The sequence below is a fragment of the Quercus suber genome, unplaced genomic scaffold, assembly GCF_002906115.3.
Source record: "Quercus suber isolate HL8 unplaced genomic scaffold, Cork oak 2.0 scaffold_403, whole genome shotgun sequence".
Lineage (NCBI taxonomy): Eukaryota > Viridiplantae > Streptophyta > Magnoliopsida > Fagales > Fagaceae > Quercus > Quercus suber.
Window position 1 is genome coordinate 421,591 of NW_027069854.1, and position 20,111 is coordinate 441,701.

The window sequence follows — 20,111 nt, forward strand, 5'->3', positions numbered from 1 at the left end:
AATTTTTTGTTGTTTGATGTCTTTGGTTTGTAGGGTATGTCATTCAATTGATTAATTAGTTTTCTTCTCATTTGGAGTCAGGCATGTAATTTAAATTTGAGTAATGTTAGGGTGACAACTTTCTTCACAATTGTTAAGGTAGTAAGTTGTGACTAGAGCAACATCATTTTCACATGGATGTATCTTTGATATCAATTTATTATGCGTCAATTATAATAGGTCATGTGAAAAATTGTCCCTAGATTTATAGTTTCAATTTAATGAGTTCTGTAACTGAAGATTATATTATAACTATCAATTAGTACAGGGAGATTCTTAGGGCTTACCAAAGTTACATATAACCCATTTCTAGTAGAGCCATAAGTACATCCACTATGACATAAAAACAGTAGTTCCCTCTTCTCACAAGCTTGCTATATATCCATCTAAACACCATAAACAAGCTGGCAAGGTATTGTTATAATAGTAGCAGACCAGCCATGATTGACAGAGCAGAAGGTGATGTAGAACCATATCTGAATTAGGCCGGAGGTTCCATCTTCATATGTTGCATTTATGAAGCTATTTGTGACCCATGCATTTTCTTTGCTTCACTAGCATTAGACAGTGGTTGGATTGAATTGGCATTCTCATCTAAGTTGATCTCTTCTGGAAGTGATTTGCAAGCCTTTATTTGAAGGTGGCCTTTGTAAGCCTTGCAAACATAGGTGACAAGGTTTTTGAAAGTCCTGCATCCAGAAGTAAAGAATTAGCATGAATGTGTGCGCATGTGTGACAGAGAGATTAAAAGCTAACCTTGTACAATGGTTGGTTATCCAAGATCAACCATGGTACAAATGTATGAGGCGGATTAAGATGATTTGTTTCATCAGCATGATGTAGTAAAAGCTGCATATCGATATATTAGAGGTTTCTCACTAATGAATCTAATTCAATAAACCATAACATAATCTGATAACCTGATGATACTTTACCTCTCTCCCAAGGCCACTATTGTAGCAATCTGAAACAGGTCTTGGACTCAAACTCAGTTGTTGACAACAAGATTTCCATGTGTTTTCCCCTATTTGCCTTCCTTCAGAGTCTTGATTCTCAACACACTTGATGAACTTGAAATGTTGCTTCTGCATTAGAGTTACAATTCATTGTATCTTAGTAGTTCATATTATTTGCAACAGTTTAGGCTAGTTATACATGTTATGCTAGCAATTTATTAACTAAAACTTGATAACAGTGCAACTATAGATTGTATGATGTATTTTTAAGAGAATTGAGGAAGACTGGAAGAGAGCAGGTTTTACCACATCTGGCCAGATGTTAATGGCAAAGGCCTCTATAGCATTCAGGTTGTATTCATCTGGGCCATGCTGCAAAACATTAATACCAAAAACACATAGGCTTAAATGCTTGAGAAAGTGTCCTAATCATAAATCTTAAGTACATTATTAAATGCATGAGGAAAAAAAAAATGAAGATCAAAATGTGACCTGGCAAATTATGTTCTTGTTGGGTTCTACAATAAGAGCATTTTCCCATGGGACAAGCCGGAGGTTGACAATGTTGATTAGGTCCTCCATAAATACTATCACTAGGTAATCATAAATACTTTCACTAGGTCCTTTATGATGAAATCCCTGCTAGATGGACACAGTGAATCATAGTACAAAGTCAGGTTGAGCTTTGGAGTTTTGCTTAAAGACAACTTAGCATTTGGAGGTTGCGGTGGAGCTCAATCTCTGTTGCTATGATAGTCAGCAGAACAGAATGGAGGAATTGACATGAACAGCGGAGAATTTAGAACAATGAAGGAGAAAATTTTAAGATGAGCCAATTTGGAAAGCCTAGCACATTTATGCCTAGCTCCCATGTAGCATGGACATGCATATAGCAGCTTGAAGTACCCACTTATGTTATAATTCCTCTTAATTATGAAAGTGTCTACCACTTTTTCTCATTTTAAAAAAAAAAAAAAATTACAATATGCTACTAACTCCACGACTCAAACCCTTTCTTTTTTTTTTTTAAAAAAAATTACAATATGCTACTAACCCCACGACTCAAACCCTTTCCCTCCCTCCAAGACTCTTAAGCACTTTGTGTATAGGGAGGTGCCAATTCAGCTACAAGGCCTTTGGCCATTTTTTCACAGTTTAATTGAACTAATCAAGTTATAGAATTATATCCATAAAAAAAAAATTATAAAATTATAATACAATTGTGAGTGATGACTAATAGTGATGCTCTCTATTTATTGTTTTAGTTGGTAATTTTTGAGTTTGTGGTTGGGGCTCGGTAATAATGTAGCATAGATTTGAATAGTTGTCTGTGATCCATCTACTTCTACTACTCTTTTTTTTTTAGAGAGAGTTTCAATCTATGGTATCCACTCCTGATGATATCTCTTTGTCATCAAACCAAGACACCAATTAATTTTTAGTATCGGCAAGGATTAAATCGTAGATCTCTTATATAACCTTTAGAGACTTTACCAGTTAAGTTAACTGAAACCAACATTACTTCTACTACCTTAATTAAAGCAAAGGGTGCAAATGCACATCAAAAAATGAATTAACTCCTTCATTAATTATGAGGTTGCCGGACAACTAATGCACTAACCAAATCAGTTTGCCAGACAACTAATGCACTAATGCAATTCCATTTCGGTATGTTACGCTTTAGACCACCCATTTCAGTATGTTACGCTTTACCAGATCTCTTATACAACCTTCAGAGGTTTTACCAGTTGAGCTAATTGGAACCAACATTACTTCTACTACCTTAATTAAAGCAAAGCGTGCAAATGCACGTCAAAAAATGAATTAAACCCTTCATTAATTATAAGGTTGCCAGACAACTAGTGCACTAACCAAATCAGTTTACTAGACAACTAATGCACTAATGCAATTCCATTTCCGCATGTTAAGCTTTAGACCACCCATTTTTTTCCATGAAATACCATCTCTTTGTGGTTTCAATTGACAAGCTATGCTTCTGTTAAACCACATTAGTGTAGCATTTTGGTCAATTTCGGCCCATTTTAGTCCACTTCAATCAATTTTGATCCAATTTTGTCTGTTTGGTTCACTTCAGTCCATTCAATCTAGTTTGGTCCATTTTGGTCCACTTCGATCCATTTTGTCCTTGTTTTTTTCCCTCTCTCATAGAGTAGAAGAAATTGCCTCTATAAAATATTAAATTATAAAGTCTTAACGGTAAGATGAAATATATAAAGTTAAAATTTCATGCTCTTAAAGTCCTCAACAAAAGGATACTATAAAGTAATTTACATATTTTTTTCCTTTTATTTCGTATTTATTTATTTTCACCAAAATTTGAAGACATAGCTTTTATTTATTTTTGTAAATTCCATTTGCAGATTTTTTTTTTTTTTTTTGATGAAAGCCCTGTTGATGACAATGTTATTTTAATTTACTACCTTAATCTTGCCCTTACCCCACCACTTCTGGGATCAAGTTTTAATCTTTTAGTAAGTAGGTTTATCTTTAGCCATGGAATTACTATTGTAACATCTTTCTTGAAAGGTAAGTGTCTGGCACAACTGTGGCTATAGTTAAAAGAAAAAAGTGTGACTGCAACTAACAGGTTCAATTAGAATTATGTTATGTGGCTATGTTACATGAGGGAGGAGTGGCACAGAACTAAAAGAGATGAATACTCAAACAACTAACTTCTTCTTGATGAAGTATAGTCACTAGTCAATTATAACATTTGAACTTAGGAAACTATTCTGATCAAAATGAAATTTGAGTAAATTATAATTTGATGATTAGGTTATTCCTCTTGGTCAGCCTCTGGATTTTTCTTTCATATTATATTGGAAATCATTTGAAGCTTCCATCACAAAGGTTTACACATGAAATTTTTTGTTACCTTTAGAAACTGTTAAGAACATCTGCTATTCTTATTTTACATTTAATGCAAACTTAATTAATAGGATATGCCCTCTAATCTAGCTAGTTGATCTTCTTATGTACAAGTGATTTGCAGGCCTGAGGTGCTCCACTGCCTTTGAATGCCTTGCAGACATAGGTAGCAAAATTTTTATAGTCCTGCATTAAAAACAGCAATAAATCAATGAGAGAGAGAAAGAGAAGGGGGGTGCTAAAAATTTAGATAGGACTACCTCTAGGAGTGGTTGATTATTGACAACCAGCCATGGCACAAATCTATGAGGTGGATTTAAATGGCCAGTTTCATCAGCATACTTTTGTAGAAGCTGCGTTGGAAAAGCAGTATATCTCATGGCCTAATGCATATTTATTCAATAATGAAAGAGAAAAATAACAAATATCCAAAAATCAAGTTGCAAGCACCAGAAAAGCCAAGAAAAAAGAAAAGAAAAGAAGACCACTTTAAAGATGAACAGTCATTTACATCTTTTTGGAGTCTAATAAAGAGACAATTGAAGTGAATCACGGGGGTCCTTTCACTATTTAGAGAATAACTCTGTGGGTCATATCATTGATTTCTTATTCTAAAGCTAATAAATACAACTCAAGTAGTGGTCATAGTAATAATGCCGACAAATAAGTAAAACCAGCATTTAGAAGCATAGATAATAAAAACAACTATAATGAATGAAAGAGATGAAATTTACCTTTGTTCCATTGCCACTGATATAGCAGTCCAAAACGGATGTCTTATTCAACCCCAGCGTGTCGAAACAACTTTTCCATTCTTTGTGTTTTCCCTCAATGGCCAGAAACTGAAAGCAGTAGATCACAGCATAATGTTTGTTCTGCAAAACAATATGTACCATCTTTAAATTTGGTTACATGCTCTACAGACACTTTGTAACCGTACTCCACATTGGTACAAATATGAACATTAGGTTTCAATTGAAAATTTGTCTTTTCAATTCATCAAAAGGTTGTACTAGGATTTACTTATGTGTAATTAGGGGTAAAAAGCAGTCTTACCACATCGGGCCACACGTTGATAGCACAAGCTTCCAAAGTATTTAGTAAGCATTCATCAGGTCCATGCTGCAATTTTTTTTATTAAAAGTCGAGACAGACGAGCAACAATTATGTTGAAAAATTGAACAAGATTTAGTCCATGTAAAATGGAAAATTTTGATTGATAGAAGTGCCATGCCACAATCACTATGTGGGGCATGGTGGCATCTGCCTGGCTGGAATTATATGATTCCAAAATTTTGTCATAAGCAGAAATGAATTACATTCCAAAGGTTAATTAACAAAAAAAAACGGAGGGCCTATATATTGCTAATGAATAAAGTATGGAACTCTGTGTAAGAGACTTCAGATTGGTGATTCATGAACCAGTTTTCTCAGTTTGATTTGCTGAGAATCCATTCAACTGATTATAACACTATCATGTAAAGGTTCAAGTCTCTATTTTTGTAAATTTTATTCTTACAGACTTTTCAGAACCAAATGGAAGTAAAAATTTTGAACTTCCAAACTCCAACTAATGCCAAGTCAACTCTACCAGGTACATGGAATCAAATATGACTACATTGTGGTAAAATGGCCTTGCACGTATCACAAAAATGCTTGTAAAAATAACACAAAAACCAGATGGAGATGAAAATGTTACCTGACAAACAATGGCATTGTTAGTTTTATTAATGTAAGCATTGGCCCAAGGGACTAGTCTGAGATTGATGATAGTGATGAGATCATTGTTGAAGACTTCTGTGAGATTTGCCACGATGAAAGTAGAGCAATTTTGACACAAAGTATCATAGTAGAGAGACAGATTAACCTTTAAAGAATCAATGGCAGAGACCTTGAGACCATCATCATTTGGAGGATGGGACCAAAAGGAATGAGAAGGGGATATGAACAACGACAACAAGAAAGCTATTACAAACGTGAAAATTAATTTGGTAGAAGCCATTTTGTTTTGAGACCATAGTAATATCGTCTCTAGAAGGGTACGTGTGGGTATATATAATTTGAGCAAGTTGTTGCTTTTGAATGTGTAATATGACATCAATGGCTTTATTTTCATATTCAATGACTAAAAGGCCAGCAGAAACTGACTGCAATAGCTTAACAATTTGATTTTTGGTCAATTTCTTTAACAATTACACCATTCATTTTGCAGATTTCTGTCCCTTTCCACCGTAATTCTCCAGCTCAAGTCAGCTCTGCGTTTAATGATCCTTATCGTTTACATTCTCAAATGATACTTATCCTATACATTCTACATGTACAGCCTGTAAATCTTATTAATTGGTCTCTTTAAAATGTTAAGTCCAGTTTGTAGTTTCAACACCACATGTGAAATGATCTCAGCCATGAACTACTTTGGTCATACTGAATTTTGCAGCCAATCTAGAGTGACAATCTATTACCATTCATGTGAACTCGTTCAATGTGGTCCAACATAAGAATTAAGAGGAGTTTGAGTTGAGGAAATTTCCTATTCCTATGTACATATATGACAGAAGGATTGATGGTGAGTGCTTCTTTTAAATGTTTCAACAAAAAGAAAAGATTTGCAGGCTTAGGTATGGACTTTAATTCCTTGCTGACAAAACTTACAGGAGTGACACGTTAGGTCAAAAATTTCTATTAATGTTATACCTTTTTGGAAGATAGTTCAAACTTTTTTTTTCTAATTTTCTTGTATAAAAGGTTTATTTCTATTTCTTACTGTGAAATTAAGACGTGCACAATAAAGATGCTAGCTAAACTTGATATATTTTTACTGAATTAAGACGTGTGAGACAAACATTACAAAGAACTCATCAATGCCACAACTTTTCATTTTCCTCATAATGAATGAAACATTCTCTGCATTTATGTTCAATGGACAATGGACATAATCATACTAAGAGTCATGGTACATACCATAGAAAATTCAAGAGGAAATTAATATTCCATGCCTCTTATCTATTAGATAATAGTAAAAAAAAAAAAAAAATTTATAGTGGGTTTCAATTAGCCCAATTGGTAATGTATCTTGTCATCGAATAACGTATTAAGATTGAATCCCACATAAACCAAATAAAAACCTATTAGTATCCTAGTTTGATGATAAAGAGTAATTACCATAAAGTGGACACCGTAGCTCAAAATCTTAGTATATCTTTAAAAAAATTTAAAATTTCCTTCTTAAATTACACATAATAAAAGTTAAGAGAGAGGCCAGATCAAATCCATCTGATTGCATTTGGGTTGGTAATTACCTCCAACCAAGTGTGACTTATGTTCTAGGCTGTGCCAAGTAAGGTTTTCAACCTTATATGAGTCTTTAGACCGAGATTCTCGCAGACCACTCATTAGTAGTCACATGCATAAAAATTCATCACCTAATCCTTCACAGTCATTGCCCCTTTACAGAAGATGACAACTGACAACTGACAAAAGATAGGTCTTTTTTATCATTCTTCATCTTTTTGTCTCATTCTTTATACAGGGATCATGCCAATTTGAAATAACTTTGCTAAATATCAATTTTGGAGAGTCATGAATCAGTCTTCAAAAAGCTTAATCATCACTAGTCCTATGTTGGTATTCAAACTTTAGGCTTTTTTTTTTTTTAGAATGCTCACAACGAGGAAAGGAAATCTTTAAAGCCAAGTTCTACACTATGGGATAACCAAGTACCAAGCAATGTTAATGAGCCACAAGGCTCACAAGGAAAGGAAATCTTTAAAGCCAAGTTCTACGCTATGGGATAACCAAGTACCAAGCAATGCTAATGAGCTACAAGGCTCTTGATAACTTTAGGCTGTTCTCTAGAAACCAAATTTATAAACAAAAATACATGTTAGGACACATAAATAACCTAAATCAAGAAGGGAAAAAAAAGAGTACTACAACCAGGTTATTTGTTTTCCATAGCATGCCAATCAGCCAATAAATTACCATCATATTAACATTAGTGATACACCATGATGCTGTAAAGTTTTGTACTGATGTAGAATTATATAAATCATGTCTTAGAGTCACACTGAAAGCTCCTCCTTCATCCATGGTTTCTCAGAGAATCTTTCACCAAACTTGGGATCCTATTTGCTGTTGTTAATGATGTCAAGTTCTTTCTTCATCCACATAGCATACTGGCTGGATAGAATTTGATTTCTCCATTGAGTTAACCATAGGTGAAATTGATCTACAGGCCTCAGGTTTAGGACCTTTGTAAGCCTTACAAATATAGGCCACAAAATTTCCATAGTCCTACATCAAGAAAGATTTTGTTAAGAAAATAAATGAAGGAAAAGCCTAAAGACTAATGTTGGACCAAAGGCTTTGGTATCTTATGTAACAGTTACATGCAACATCATCTCTCATAAAAAGAATGTTGCATGATGAGATCATTTTTTGTGTGATTGAATATTCATCAAAAAGCAAAAAGGGACCAACCTCTTGGATTGGTTGATTATTCACAACCACCCATGGTACAAATCTATGTGGTGGATTGAGCTGAGCTGTTTCCTTGGCATATTTTTGTTCAATCTGTGTATCAAATATGAATATGGAATTTAACTAATGAAGAAAGTTCATGAATTTGAACAATAAAGTAACCAAAAGAAATAATGAAGAGGGTACATGGTACTGGACCAATCAAAGAACTAGCAAGTGAAACTAACCACATTTCCATAACCACTATTGTAGCAATCGATGGGTACAGTACCCAATCCTGACTTTTGAAAGCAATTGATCCACTCCGTATGCTTGCCCTCCAAGGTGAAACGCTCAACACAGTGGATAAATCTAAAATGCCGGACCTGAATCAGACTCAAATTGTACAATATTTTCAGGTCAGCAACATTCTTTCATGAATCATGACATGATGACAAGAGTCTTATAATTCAATCATATCGTCTAATTTTCTTACGACTTTAGGAGAATTTAGATTCGAATCCTAACGATAAAAAAACAATTATCAGGAGTGGACAATATAGGTTTAAGGTTTCTCAAAAATAAAAAAAGATTCGAATCTTTCTCTTCCACTTTGTTCTCTTAAGAAAAAAACATGTTTTGTACAATATTTTAAACCATAATCACAAGTTATTTTTTTCTTATTTGCTTATATACATTTTTTTAAAATCTCACAATTTTTATGTATAATAAAGTGTATAAGCAAAAAGTTAATCTAAACATAGGTCAAAACTGCAAACAAGCAAAGTTCACTACAAAAAGTTAAGAAAACACAATCTCTCACAATTGCATATATCATTTAACCCATTCCTTCACTTTGCAACAAGAGAATTAGTATCACAAGCCTGATATGCTCACTATAATATAATCAAGTGTTTTTAATTTTATTTTTTTATAATAAAGATATCGGGGGCCTTACCACATCAGGGTAGACAATAATAGTGCAGGCTTCAATAGTGTTCAGCAAGCATTCATCTGACCCATGCTGCAAATATGGTAAAATGAAAATTAGTTAAAACAATTCTACTTTAAGGGTTAAACAGAGGAATTAATGCTACCGGTACAAACTATTTTACAACATTTTTACAAATTATTGATGTGGCAAATTCTTCTTAGTTCTAATTTGGGTCATAATTAATATCACATTTTTATTTACTAATAATTATTTGGTAAATACTAAGTCACATTAACAGTTTGTAAAAATATTATAAAATAATTTGTGCTTTTAACATTACTCTATAATATATACAATAAATCTAATTTCAAGGCTTACATACAATTTTTTTTTTTTAAATCATCAGGGCCTTACCTGGAAATTCTTGCACGCGTGGACAAATCACAACAAAGATCCTGGCCCAGAGTACTTACTAAAATCGGCTCCCACGGACCCAACAGCTTAAGGCCTCTTTATAGACTGGCCCACCATGCACTCAGTGCATGTATTTATTATTTATTATCATTATTATTGTTAGTTGACAACTGAAAATTTTCATTAAACTCGTTGGATAGGCTTATTTTTCAATCCCTAGTCTTATTTTTCATTATTATTTTTTTTAAAGGGATTTTCAACTCAAAACTCAAACTTGTCAGGTTGTGAAATTCCTAACTAAACCCTATTTATTAGATGTGTAGAAACTAACTTAACGAAATGGGCTGGGCTTACATCTCTCATACCTTATATAAGTTGAACTTTTATTAATTATTTAATTTTTTTTATAAATTATTACAACCCATATAATATGCTTAACTTATATTGCAAAATTTCAAATTTATCAACATTAATTCATAAAATTATAAAATACTCCGTAAATAATCTTTCATATGTGGTGGGTTTAAGTTAGGTTATATGGGTTGAAAAAACTATCCTTTTGAACCCACGCAACCCAACCCACTAACTAAATCAACTCAAAACACAAAGTAGGCTGGATTGAATTGGTTTTGTCGGGTGGTCCGTCTGATAAACGCTCCTGCAAGTGACTTGAAAAGATTTTGACACTACGAAATGAAAGGTGACCAAAAACTAAAAGTAAGTAGATCAGGAAATGCGCATTGGAACAACTAAATCCTCATTACTCTTCAACACAAGGGAAAAAAAAATCTGTGACTCTCATTTCCTACTTCTATCAATTATCAATTATCTTAACGTGTTCTTCTACCAGTGCATACAATGCGTAAATAAATAAATGATTTTATTAACGTGTGCCTTAATAGCATACAATAATATACAATTTTTTTTAAAAAAAAATTTATCGAAAATGGAAAAAGATCAAAACTTTTTCAATTCTTAATAAATTTTTTTCAAAAATGAATTTGTTAACGCACCATAAACAAAACCCAAATGGGAAACTCAAGTTTGAATAGTAGGTGCACCGTGCATGACCCACTGGTTTAAGTACTATTGTCTCTCATGCTTAAAATCACTGGTTTTCTAGGTGGAGCGAGAGAGATGGTGTGACATGTTGTGATATCAGTGGTGGATCTACGTAAAAGTGACATTCCCATCACAGTTTGCCGTGCCATATTAGTATTGAAAAAGATTGTTGTGAAATAAAAAATAAGAAAAAGAAAGAAAGAAAGTTGAAGATGGAGAAGTGACCTGGCAAATGAAAGAGCCGTCCGATTTGTTGATCCAGGCGTTGCCCCACGGGACCATCCTGAGATTGACAATGGAGATAAGACCGTTCTGGAAGATCTTCACCAGATAGTTCACTATGAAATTCGCACAGTAAGGACACAGAGTTTCATAGTACAGCGACACAGTAACATTCTCTGACTTAGAAGAAGAAGAACAGTGAGTTGGGGTAATGAAAGAGAGCAATGTGTTTGCGAGAATCAAAATGGTGAGTATTTGGCGAGAACCCATTTGTGGCCACAAAAACATAAAAATAAAAACGATGAAGCTCACTTCAGTCGGTGTGGTTTTTGTGTGGTTATATGTGGCTATGGGCTTTACTGTGTGTACCTGTTTGTGAAAGTAATGGTGGATCGATTAGAATACTGAATACTCTATTTATTTGCAGTGAAATTACAATAAAGTGTGAGAGTAACTGCTAGTTTTTAATATGGGCAAGTGAGCGTCAGTATGACTTCAATTGCTTATCTTTATTAACTTTAGGCTCTGATTGAGTCATGGACTTTTTCTTTTTCAGCTTCTTTTTCTTTGTCAGAACTTGTTTTTGTGCTCTAAAGAACATGGTTAGTTATAATCATCATGGTTACCTTACCCTGGAGTATAAGAACTTTTATTTATTTATTTTTTTAATACAAATATTTTCTCAAGTGAGTAGTCGAGTGAAATTAAGTTGTTTATTTAGCTTATTTAACCTATGTATAATTTTCTAAGGTTTTAATTTGTTTAGACAACTTTATTTTGAAGAGTCTTGGCACCTCTTAAATTATGTAATTGAATGACTGGATTGATGGACTCTATAATTGCTTCACCCAGTACATCTAGAGTTGTAAATGAACTAAGTCATTTATAAACAATTTGGGCCCAGCTCAATAAAGAGCTAATTCATGTTGGTTTATTTGTAAACAAGCCAAGTTTGAATCTTAGTTTTAGGCTTGTTTAATAAACAAGTTGAACCCAAGTAAAAAAAAAAAAAAAAAAAATGTTCATGAAAAAATTTGTAAATGATAGGGAAACTATTGGTTTTTTTTTTTTTTTTCAACTCGGATCCGGGAAATTAAATTTTGTAATAAACTTTATATGGACTTGAAATATAATACTATGCCTTTAATTAATTAGGAATTTGAACCACTAATCCAAACCAAATTGGCTTGATGATATGCTTAAAATTGACTTGATAATGTACTTATGTTGAATCTTGAACTCAAGAGCTTGATAATGAGCTCAACCTCAACTTGAATAATGAATCAAATTGAGCCAGTTCGAGCTTGAGCTCAAACATTTTATGTAGGCTTGGTTTGAGCTTGATGTAATCAAGCCAAACTCAAACATTATTGGAAAAAATAAAGAAATTAGCTCAATTATAGCCCTAAATTATGCATTTTATAATTCTCGGATTTTAGAAACAATATATTAGAGTTACCCTATAAATTGTAGTGTTAAGAAACTTAACCAAAAATCTAAAGTTAATCGTAGGTTTTATTTAGCTTAACTGGTAAAGTCTTTTTGTTGTCTCTGTTAATTAAAAAGAAAATTTAAACCTATAAGGACCAGATTTGAGTCTCTAGCCTAACAGATGGATGGACTTAGCCCAAAAAGCCAAAAACAATGAATTTGTAGAGAATGAGTTGGAAAACTGGGCTCTAATGAATCAGACAAATATAGAAGTAGATTTATATGACAAGAAGATGTAAATAGACAGGGTTATGATGAAGAAAATCATCCTTGGCAAAATTCGAGGAGATTTGTTCTTATATATTTTTTTCAAGTTTGATTACAAAGTCAGTTCTTGATGCTACAATAATTTTCTCTTAGTTTCTCAATCCATTCTCCCATTGCCTCCCTCTTCTTTTATACTCTCTTCTCCTTTCATCTTTTTCCTTCACATGCATGCCAAATGGCTGATGTTGATACTTGTCTCATCAGTACCTTCCATAGATCTTCATGTAGTAGTTGTAAGGCTGAAAATCACTGTTCAGGTATCACTTCCATATTAATGCGGCCAGAGAGTTAGCTGCAGTGCATTTAATGCGGTGATAGCAGTTTTCTCCTTAGATATTTTAGGACTTTCTCCTATCCTATGTTTCTGCAATGCCTATCCATATCAACAGGATTCCTAAAACGTTCTCTTGAACTACAAACCACTTCTTTTGACCTCGGCCTTGATTAGCCAAGGAGGCATTCATCCTCGGATCACCTTACTGGGCCATTATGACCACAACTAACTTCTTCATTTACTAACACAATCTCTTCTGACAAAGATTTCTCCTCCTCGGACAACCTCTATTTATACCAACAGGATTTCCTAGGATGTTCCTCTGAACTGCATACCACTTCTTTTGACCTCGGCCTTGATTAGCAAAGGAAGCATTCATCTTTGGACCACCTTTCTGGGCCATTATGACCATAACTAACTTCTTCATTTACTAACACAGTCTCTTTTGACAAAGATTTCTCCTCCTCGGACAACCCCTCATCATCGGCTTGGGCCACAGACCTAATATACAAATAGATAATGAACTCCTGAGCCCAATATCCCTACAAAACCTAACCCCAAAAATTTGAATGAGCAATCCCATATTTTAGCCCGATGGCGTGGTTTTAAAAATTGGATCAGTTAGTTCAATTAGTTTGATAATGAATTTAGCCTAAATTTAGTCCAATTATCTTTAAAAATGAAAACTATAAATAAAAAGTGAAAAAATAAAAAATCTCTTTTTTCAACCGGTTAAATCGGGAGCCAAATAGGTTAGATTGATTTTTTATTATAATTCTGTGTAATACAAAAAATTTAGTTGTTTTGGAAAATTGGCTCATTAATACGATCACATTACTGCAATCAAAGGTACTAATGAAAAAGTAGGTGTCAAACTTATTTATTAGGAAATCACAAATATTTTATGTAGGGACTCAATTTGGATTGACCCTGAGTATGAATGGGTTTTCAGCCCAACAAACCCAAACAATAAATTTATAGAGAATGGGTTAAAGGTTTAGGCACTGGCCGTCGTTCATCAAGCATGAACCCTCTTTTATAAAAGAAATACTTAGAGTTTCTTTACAATTGGGGGGATGCTCCTCGGCCACGGGCCGAGGAGACTTTTTTCTTCCCCTTTTTCCCCCCTCTTTTTTACTTTACTTGCTTTTCTTATATAGTCTTCATCTTCCTATCTCCTTATTCCATCTGTTGATCACCCATTTGCCTCTCTTCTGGCCGTCCGTCCCATCAGAGGCCTTATCAGTATTCAAGTGGTTCACTCTGATCAACGTTGCCCTGTTAAGGGGTTATCTCCCCATTAATGCGGCCAGGGGGGTTAGGTGAATGCATTAAATGCGAGGGTGACAGCTTACTTTGGGGTTGGTCTTTCCCAAAAATCATCCTTGTCAGGCCGAGGATGAGGAGGTCCTCGGCGTGGATTGGGAAAAGAGGCTTTCCCCAATTTAGCCTTGAATAGTCAGTATTCCTCGGCGTGGGCCTTGGGCCTGCTACACGATGGGCCGAGGCTATCAGGCCCACGGGCCCCACAATAGCCCCTCAAAACCCTGCTGCACGTTCCCTCGGACGGGGAGGAGGGTTTTGATACCTGCGTTTTTTCTTATTTGCTTATATACATTTTTTTTTTTAAATCTCACAATTTTTATGTATAATAAAGTGTATAAGCAAAAAGTTAATCTAAACATAGGTCAAAATTGCAAACAAGCAAAGTTCACTACAAAAAGTTAAGAAAACACAATCTCTCACAATTGCATATATCATTTAACCCATTCCTTCACTTTGCAACAAGAGAATTAGTATCACAAGCCTGATATGCTCACTATAATATAATCAAGTGTTTTTAATTTTATTTTTTTATAATAAAGATATCGGGGGCCTTACCGCATCAGGGTAGACAATAATAGTGCAGGCTTCAACAGCGTTCAGCAAGCATTCATCTGACCCATGCTGCAAATATGGTAAAATGAAGATTAGTTAAAACAATTCTACTTTAAGGGTTAAACAGAGGAATTAATGCTACAGGTACAAACTATTTTACAATATTTTTACAAACTATTGATATGACAAATTCTTCTTAGTTCTAATTTGAGCCATCATTAATATCACATTTTTATTTACCAATAATTATTTGGTAAATGCTAAGCCACGTTAGCAGTTTGTAAAAATTTTGTAAAATAATTTGTGCCTGTAACATTACTCTATAATATATACAATAAATCTAATTTCAAGGCTTACATACATTTTTTTTTATTTTAAATCATCAGGGCCTTACCTGGAAATTCTTGCACGCGTGGACAAATCACAACAAAGATCCTGGCCCAGAGTACTTACTAAAATCGGCTCCCACGGACCCAACAGCTTAAGGCCTCTTTATAGACTGGCCCACCATGCACTCAGTGCATGTATTTATTATTTATTATCATTATTATTGTTAGTTGACAACTGAAAATTTTCATTAAACTCGTTGGATAGGCTTATTTTTCAATCCCTAGTCTTATTTTTCATTATTATTTTTTTTAAAGGGATTTTCAACTCAAAACTCAAACTTGTCAGGTTATGAAATTCCTAACTAAACCCTATTTATTAGATGTGTAGAAACTAACTTAACGAAATGGGCTGGGCTTACATCTCTCATACCTTATATAAGTTGAACTTTTATTAATTATTTAATTTTTTTATAAATTATTACAACCCATATAATATGCTTAACTTATATTGCAAAATTTCAAATTTATCAACATTAATTTATAAAATTATAAAATACTCCGTAAATAAACTTTCATATGTGGTGGGTTTAAGTTAGGTTATATGGGTTGAAAAAACTATCCTTTTGAACCCACGCAACCCAACCCACTAACTAAATCAACTCAAAACACAAAGTAGGCTGGATTGAATTGGTTTTGTCGGGTGGTCCGTCTGATGCACGCTCCTACAAGTGACTTGAAAAGATTTTGACACTACGAAATGAAAGGTGACCAAAAACTAAAAATAAGTAGATCAGGAAATGCGCATTGGAACAACTAAATCCTCATTACTCTTCAACACAAGGGAAAAAAAATCTGTGACTCTCGTTTCCTGCTTCTATCAATTATCAATTATCTTAACGTGTTCTTCTACCAGTGCATACAATGTGTAAATAAATAAATGATTTTATTAACGTGTGCCTTAAGTATACACAATACTATACAATTTTTATTTTTAAATTTATCGAAAATGAAAAAAGTTCAAAACTTTTTCAATTCTTAATAAATTTTTTTTAAAAATGGATTTGTTAACGCCCCATAAAGAAAACCCCAATGGGAAACTCAAGTTTGAATAGTAGGTGCACCGTGCATGACCCACTGGTTTAAGTACCATTCTCTCTCATTCTTAAAATCACTGGTTTTCTAGGTGGAGTGAGAGAGATGGTGTGATATGTTGTGATATCAGTGGTGGATCTACGTAAAAGTGACATTCCCATCACAGTTTGCCGTGCCATATTAGTATTGAAAAAGATTGTTGTGAAATAAAAATAAGAAAAAGAAAGAAAGAAAGTTGAAGATGGAGAAGTGACCTGGCAAATGAAGGAGCCGTCCGATTTGTTGATCCAGGCGTTGCCCCACGGGACCATCCTGAGATTGACAATGGAGATAAGACCGTTCTGGAAGATCTTCACCAGATAGTTCACTATGAAATTCGCACAGAAAGGACACAGAGTTTCATAGTACAGCGACACAGTAACATTCTCTGACTTAGAAGAAGAAGAACAGTGAGTTGGGGTAATGAGAGAGAGCAATGTGTTTGTGAGAATCAAAATGGTGAGTATTTGGCGAGAACCCATTTGTGGCCACAAAAACATAAAAATAAAAACGATGAAGCTCACTTCAGTCGGTGTGGTTTTTGTGTGGTTATATGTGGCTATGGGCTTTACTGTGTGTACCTGTTTGTGAAAGTAATGGTGGATCGATTAGAATACTGAATACTCTATTTATTTGCAGTGAAATTACAATAAAGTGTGAGAGTAACTGCTAGTTTTTAATATGGGCAAGTGAGCGTCAGTATGACTTCAATTCCTTATCTTTATTAACTTTAGGCTCTGATTGAGTTATGGACTTTTTCTTTTTCAGCTTCTTTTTCTTTGTCAGAACTTGTTTTTGTGCTCAAAAGAACATGGTTAGTTATAATCATCATGGTTACCTTACCCTGGAGTATAAGAACTTTATTTATTTATTTTTTTAATACAAATATTTTCTCAAGTGAGTAGTGGAGTGAAATTAAGTTGTTTATTTAGCTTATTTAACCTATGTATAATTTTCTAAGGTTTTAATTTGTTTAGACAACTTTATTTTGAAGAGTCTTGGCACCTCTTAAATTACGTAATTGAATGATTGGATTGATGGACTCTATAATTGTTTCACCCAGTACATCTAGAGTTGTAAATGAACTAAGTCGTTTATAAATAATTTGGGTCCAGCTCAATAAAGAGCTCATTCATGTTGGTTTATTTGTAAACAAGCCAAGTTTGAACCTTAGTTTTAGGCTTGTTTAATAAACAAGTTGAACCCAAGTAAAAAAAAAAAAAATTGTTCATGAAAAAATTTGTAAATGATAGGGTTTGATAACCAAAAAAAAAAATAGTCGAGCCTAGGCCCTTTTTAAATTTTGTAATAAACTTTATATGGGCTTGAAAAATGAATTCATATAATACTATGCCTTTAATTAATTAGGAATTTAAACCACTCATCCAAACCAAATTGACTTGATGATATGCTTAAAATTGACTTGATAATGTACTTATGTTGAATCTTGAACTCAAGAGCTTGATAATGAGCTCAACCTCAACTTGACTAATGAATCAAATTGAGCCAGCTCGAGCTTGAGCTCAAACATTTTATGTAGGCTTGGTTTGAGCTTGATGTAATCAAGCCAAACTCAAACATTATTGGAAAAAATAAAGAAATTAGCTCAATTATAGCCCTAAATTATGCATTTTATAATTCTCGGATTTTAGAAACAATATATTGGAGTTACCCTATAAATTGTAGTGTTAAGAAACTTAACCAAAAATCTAAAGCTAATCGTATGTTTTATTTAGCTTAACTGGTAAAGTCTTTTTGTTGTCTCTGTTAATTAAAAAGAAAATTTAAACCTATAAGGACCAGATTTGAGTCTCTAGCCTAACGATGGATGGACTTAGCCCAAAAAGCCAAAAACAATGAATTTGTAGAGAATGATTTGGAAAACTGGGCTCTAATGAATCAGACAAACATAGAAGTAGATTTAGATGACAAGAAGATGTAAATAGACAGGGTTATGATGAAGAAAATCATCCTCGGCAAAGTTCGAGGAGATTTGTTCTTATATATTTTTTTCAAGTTTGATTACAAAGTCAGTTCTTGATGCTACAATAATTTTCTCTTAGTTTCTCGATCCGTTCTCCCATTGCCTCCCTCTTCTTTTATACTCTCTTCTCCTTTCATCTTTTTTCTTCACATGCATGCCAGATGGTTGATGTTGATACTTGTCTCATCAGTACCTTCCATAGATCTTCATGTAGTAGCTGTAAGGCTGAAAATTATTGTTCAGGTATCATTTCCACATTAATGCGGCCAGAGAGTTAGCTGCAGTGCATTTAATGCGGTGGTAGCAGCTTTCTCCTTAGATATTTTAAGACTTTCCCCTATCCTATGTTTCTGCAATGCCTATCCATATCAACAGGATTTCCTAAAACGTTCTCCTGAACTACAGACCACTTCTTTTGACCTCGGCCTTGATTAGCCAAGGAGGCATTCATCCTTGGACCACCTTCCTGGGCCATTATGACTATAGCTAACTTTTTCATTTACTAACACAAGCTCTTCTGACAAAGATTTCTCCTCCTCGAACAACCCCTATCCATACCAACATGATTTCCTAGAACGTTCTCCTGAACTGCAGACCACTTCTTTTAACCGTGGCCTTGATTAGCAAAGAAGGCATTCATCTTTGGACCACCTTCCTGGGCCATTATAACCACAACTAACTTCTTCATTTACTAACACGGTCTCTTTTGACAAAGATTTCTCCTCATCGGACAACCCCTCATCATCAACTTGGGCCACAGGCCTAATATACAAATAGATAATGAACTCTTGGGCCCAATATCCCTACAAAACCTAACCTCAAAAATTTGAATGAGCAATCCCATATTTTAGCCCAATGGCGTGGTTTTAAAAATTGGATCGGTTGGTTCAATTAGTTTGATAATGAATTGAGCCTAAATTTAGTCCAATTATCTTTAAAAATGAAAACTATAAATAAAAAGTGAAAAAAAAAATCGCTTTTTTCAACCGATTAAATCGGGAGCCAAATAGGTTAGATTGATTTTTTATTATAATTTTGTGTAATACAAAAAATTTAGTTGTTTTGGAAAATTGGCTCATTAATACGATCACATTAATGCAATCAAAGGTACTAATGAAAAAGTAGGTGTCAAACTTATTTATTAGGAAATCACAAATATTTTATATTCATGGAAATTTATTATTATTATTTTTTATACAAAATAGAAATTTTACTCTAACCTAACCTAAGGGTGTGTTTGGTTGGAGGGGTGGAAAAGTGGGAGGATAGAAAATGATGGGAGGATAAAAAAGTGGGAGGATAGAAATATTTCAATTTTCCTCCCTTTTGTTTGGTTGGGAGTGAAAAAGTGGAAGGATGAAAAAAATGAATTTGTTTAAATTTACTCATATACCCTTATTAAAAAATGATGTCCAATTAAAAAAAAAAGTGATAAGTAACCAAAAAAAAAAAAAAATCATTTTTTTTTTTTTGGTGGCCGTCCATGCATGTATCTGTCAGTTTTTTTTTTTTTTTTTTGGGTGGCTGTTCATGCATGCATCCGTCAGGATTTTCTTTTTCCTTTTTTTTTTTTGGGTGTCTGTCCATGCATGCATTCGTCAAGATTTTTTTTTTTTTGGGTGGCCGTCCATACATGCATCCGTCAGGATTTTTTTTTTTGGCTGGCCGTCCATGCATGCATCTATCAGGCCTTTTTTTTTTTTTTATCCGTCCAGGACTTCATCATTTTCTTTGTCCGTCCACTTTGGTCATGGACTTCATTTTTTTTTTGTCCGTTCACTTT

General features: G+C 33.9%; 2 protein-coding genes and 1 long non-coding RNA gene across 4 annotated transcripts; all 3 read right to left on the reverse strand.

The window, feature by feature from the left end:
- Positions 1–397: 397 nt before the first annotated feature.
- Positions 398–1,365, reverse strand: LOC111992834 (uncharacterized). The gene is made up of 3 exons (XR_010624105.1): positions 1,302–1,365; positions 975–1,124; positions 398–888 (listed from the first exon to the last, which is right to left on the reverse strand). It is a non-coding gene; the product is annotated as an uncharacterized LOC111992834 (long non-coding RNA).
- Positions 1,366–3,625: 2,260 nt separating this feature from the next.
- LOC111992822 (gamma-interferon-responsive lysosomal thiol protein-like) lies at positions 3,626–6,030 on the reverse strand. Its single transcript, XM_024024683.2, has 5 exons — positions 5,584–6,030; positions 4,941–5,006; positions 4,619–4,759; positions 4,145–4,237; positions 3,626–4,070 (listed from the first exon to the last, which is right to left on the reverse strand). Exons 1-5 carry the CDS (start codon positions 5,998–6,000, stop codon positions 3,975–3,977), a joined length of 813 nt encoding a protein of 270 aa, XP_023880451.2. The 5' UTR covers positions 6,001–6,030; the 3' UTR covers positions 3,626–3,974.
- A 1,653-nt stretch (positions 6,031–7,683) lies between these two features.
- LOC111988233 (gamma-interferon-responsive lysosomal thiol protein) lies at positions 7,684–17,047 on the reverse strand. Of its 2 annotated transcripts, none has more exons than XM_024020026.2 (5): positions 16,560–17,047; positions 14,888–14,953; positions 8,591–8,728; positions 8,364–8,456; positions 7,684–8,177 (listed from the first exon to the last, which is right to left on the reverse strand). In XM_024020026.2, the coding sequence occupies exons 1-5, from the start codon at positions 16,842–16,844 to the stop codon at positions 8,031–8,033; spliced, it is 729 nt and encodes a 242-aa protein (XP_023875794.2). In that variant the 5' UTR covers positions 16,845–17,047; the 3' UTR covers positions 7,684–8,030. The 2 variants fall into 2 exon arrangements, with proteins under 2 accessions (XP_023875794.2, XP_065617328.1); XM_065761256.1 differs by lacking the exons at positions 14,888–14,953; positions 16,560–17,047 and adding exons at positions 9,301–9,366; positions 10,978–11,466.
- Between the last annotated feature and the right edge of the window lie 3,064 nt (positions 17,048–20,111).

Excerpts from the sequence above, each read along its gene's own strand:
- LOC111988233 (XM_024020026.2), bottom strand. The coding sequence starts at position 16,844 with ATGTTTTTGTGGCCACAAATGGGTTCTCGCCAAATACTCACCATTTTG. Across the intron at positions 14,954-16,559 it reads ACGGCTCCTTCATTTGCCAG|CATGGGTCAGATGAATGCTT; the intron begins GTCACTTCTCCA and ends CCATATTTGCAG. Across the intron at positions 8,729-14,887 it reads TTATTGTCTACCCTGATGCG|GTCCGGCATTTTAGATTTAT; the intron begins GTAAGGCCCCCG and ends AGTCTGATTCAG.
- LOC111992822 (XM_024024683.2), bottom strand. The coding sequence starts at position 6,000 with ATGAAAATAAAGCCATTGATGTCATATTACACATTCAAAAGCAACAAC. Across the intron at positions 5,007-5,583 it reads ACAATGCCATTGTTTGTCAG|CATGGACCTGATGAATGCTT; the intron begins GTAACATTTTCA and ends AAAAAATTGCAG. Across the intron at positions 4,238-4,618 it reads TCAGTGGCAATGGAACAAAG|CTTCTACAAAAGTATGCTGA; the intron begins GTAAATTTCATC and ends TTTCCAACGCAG.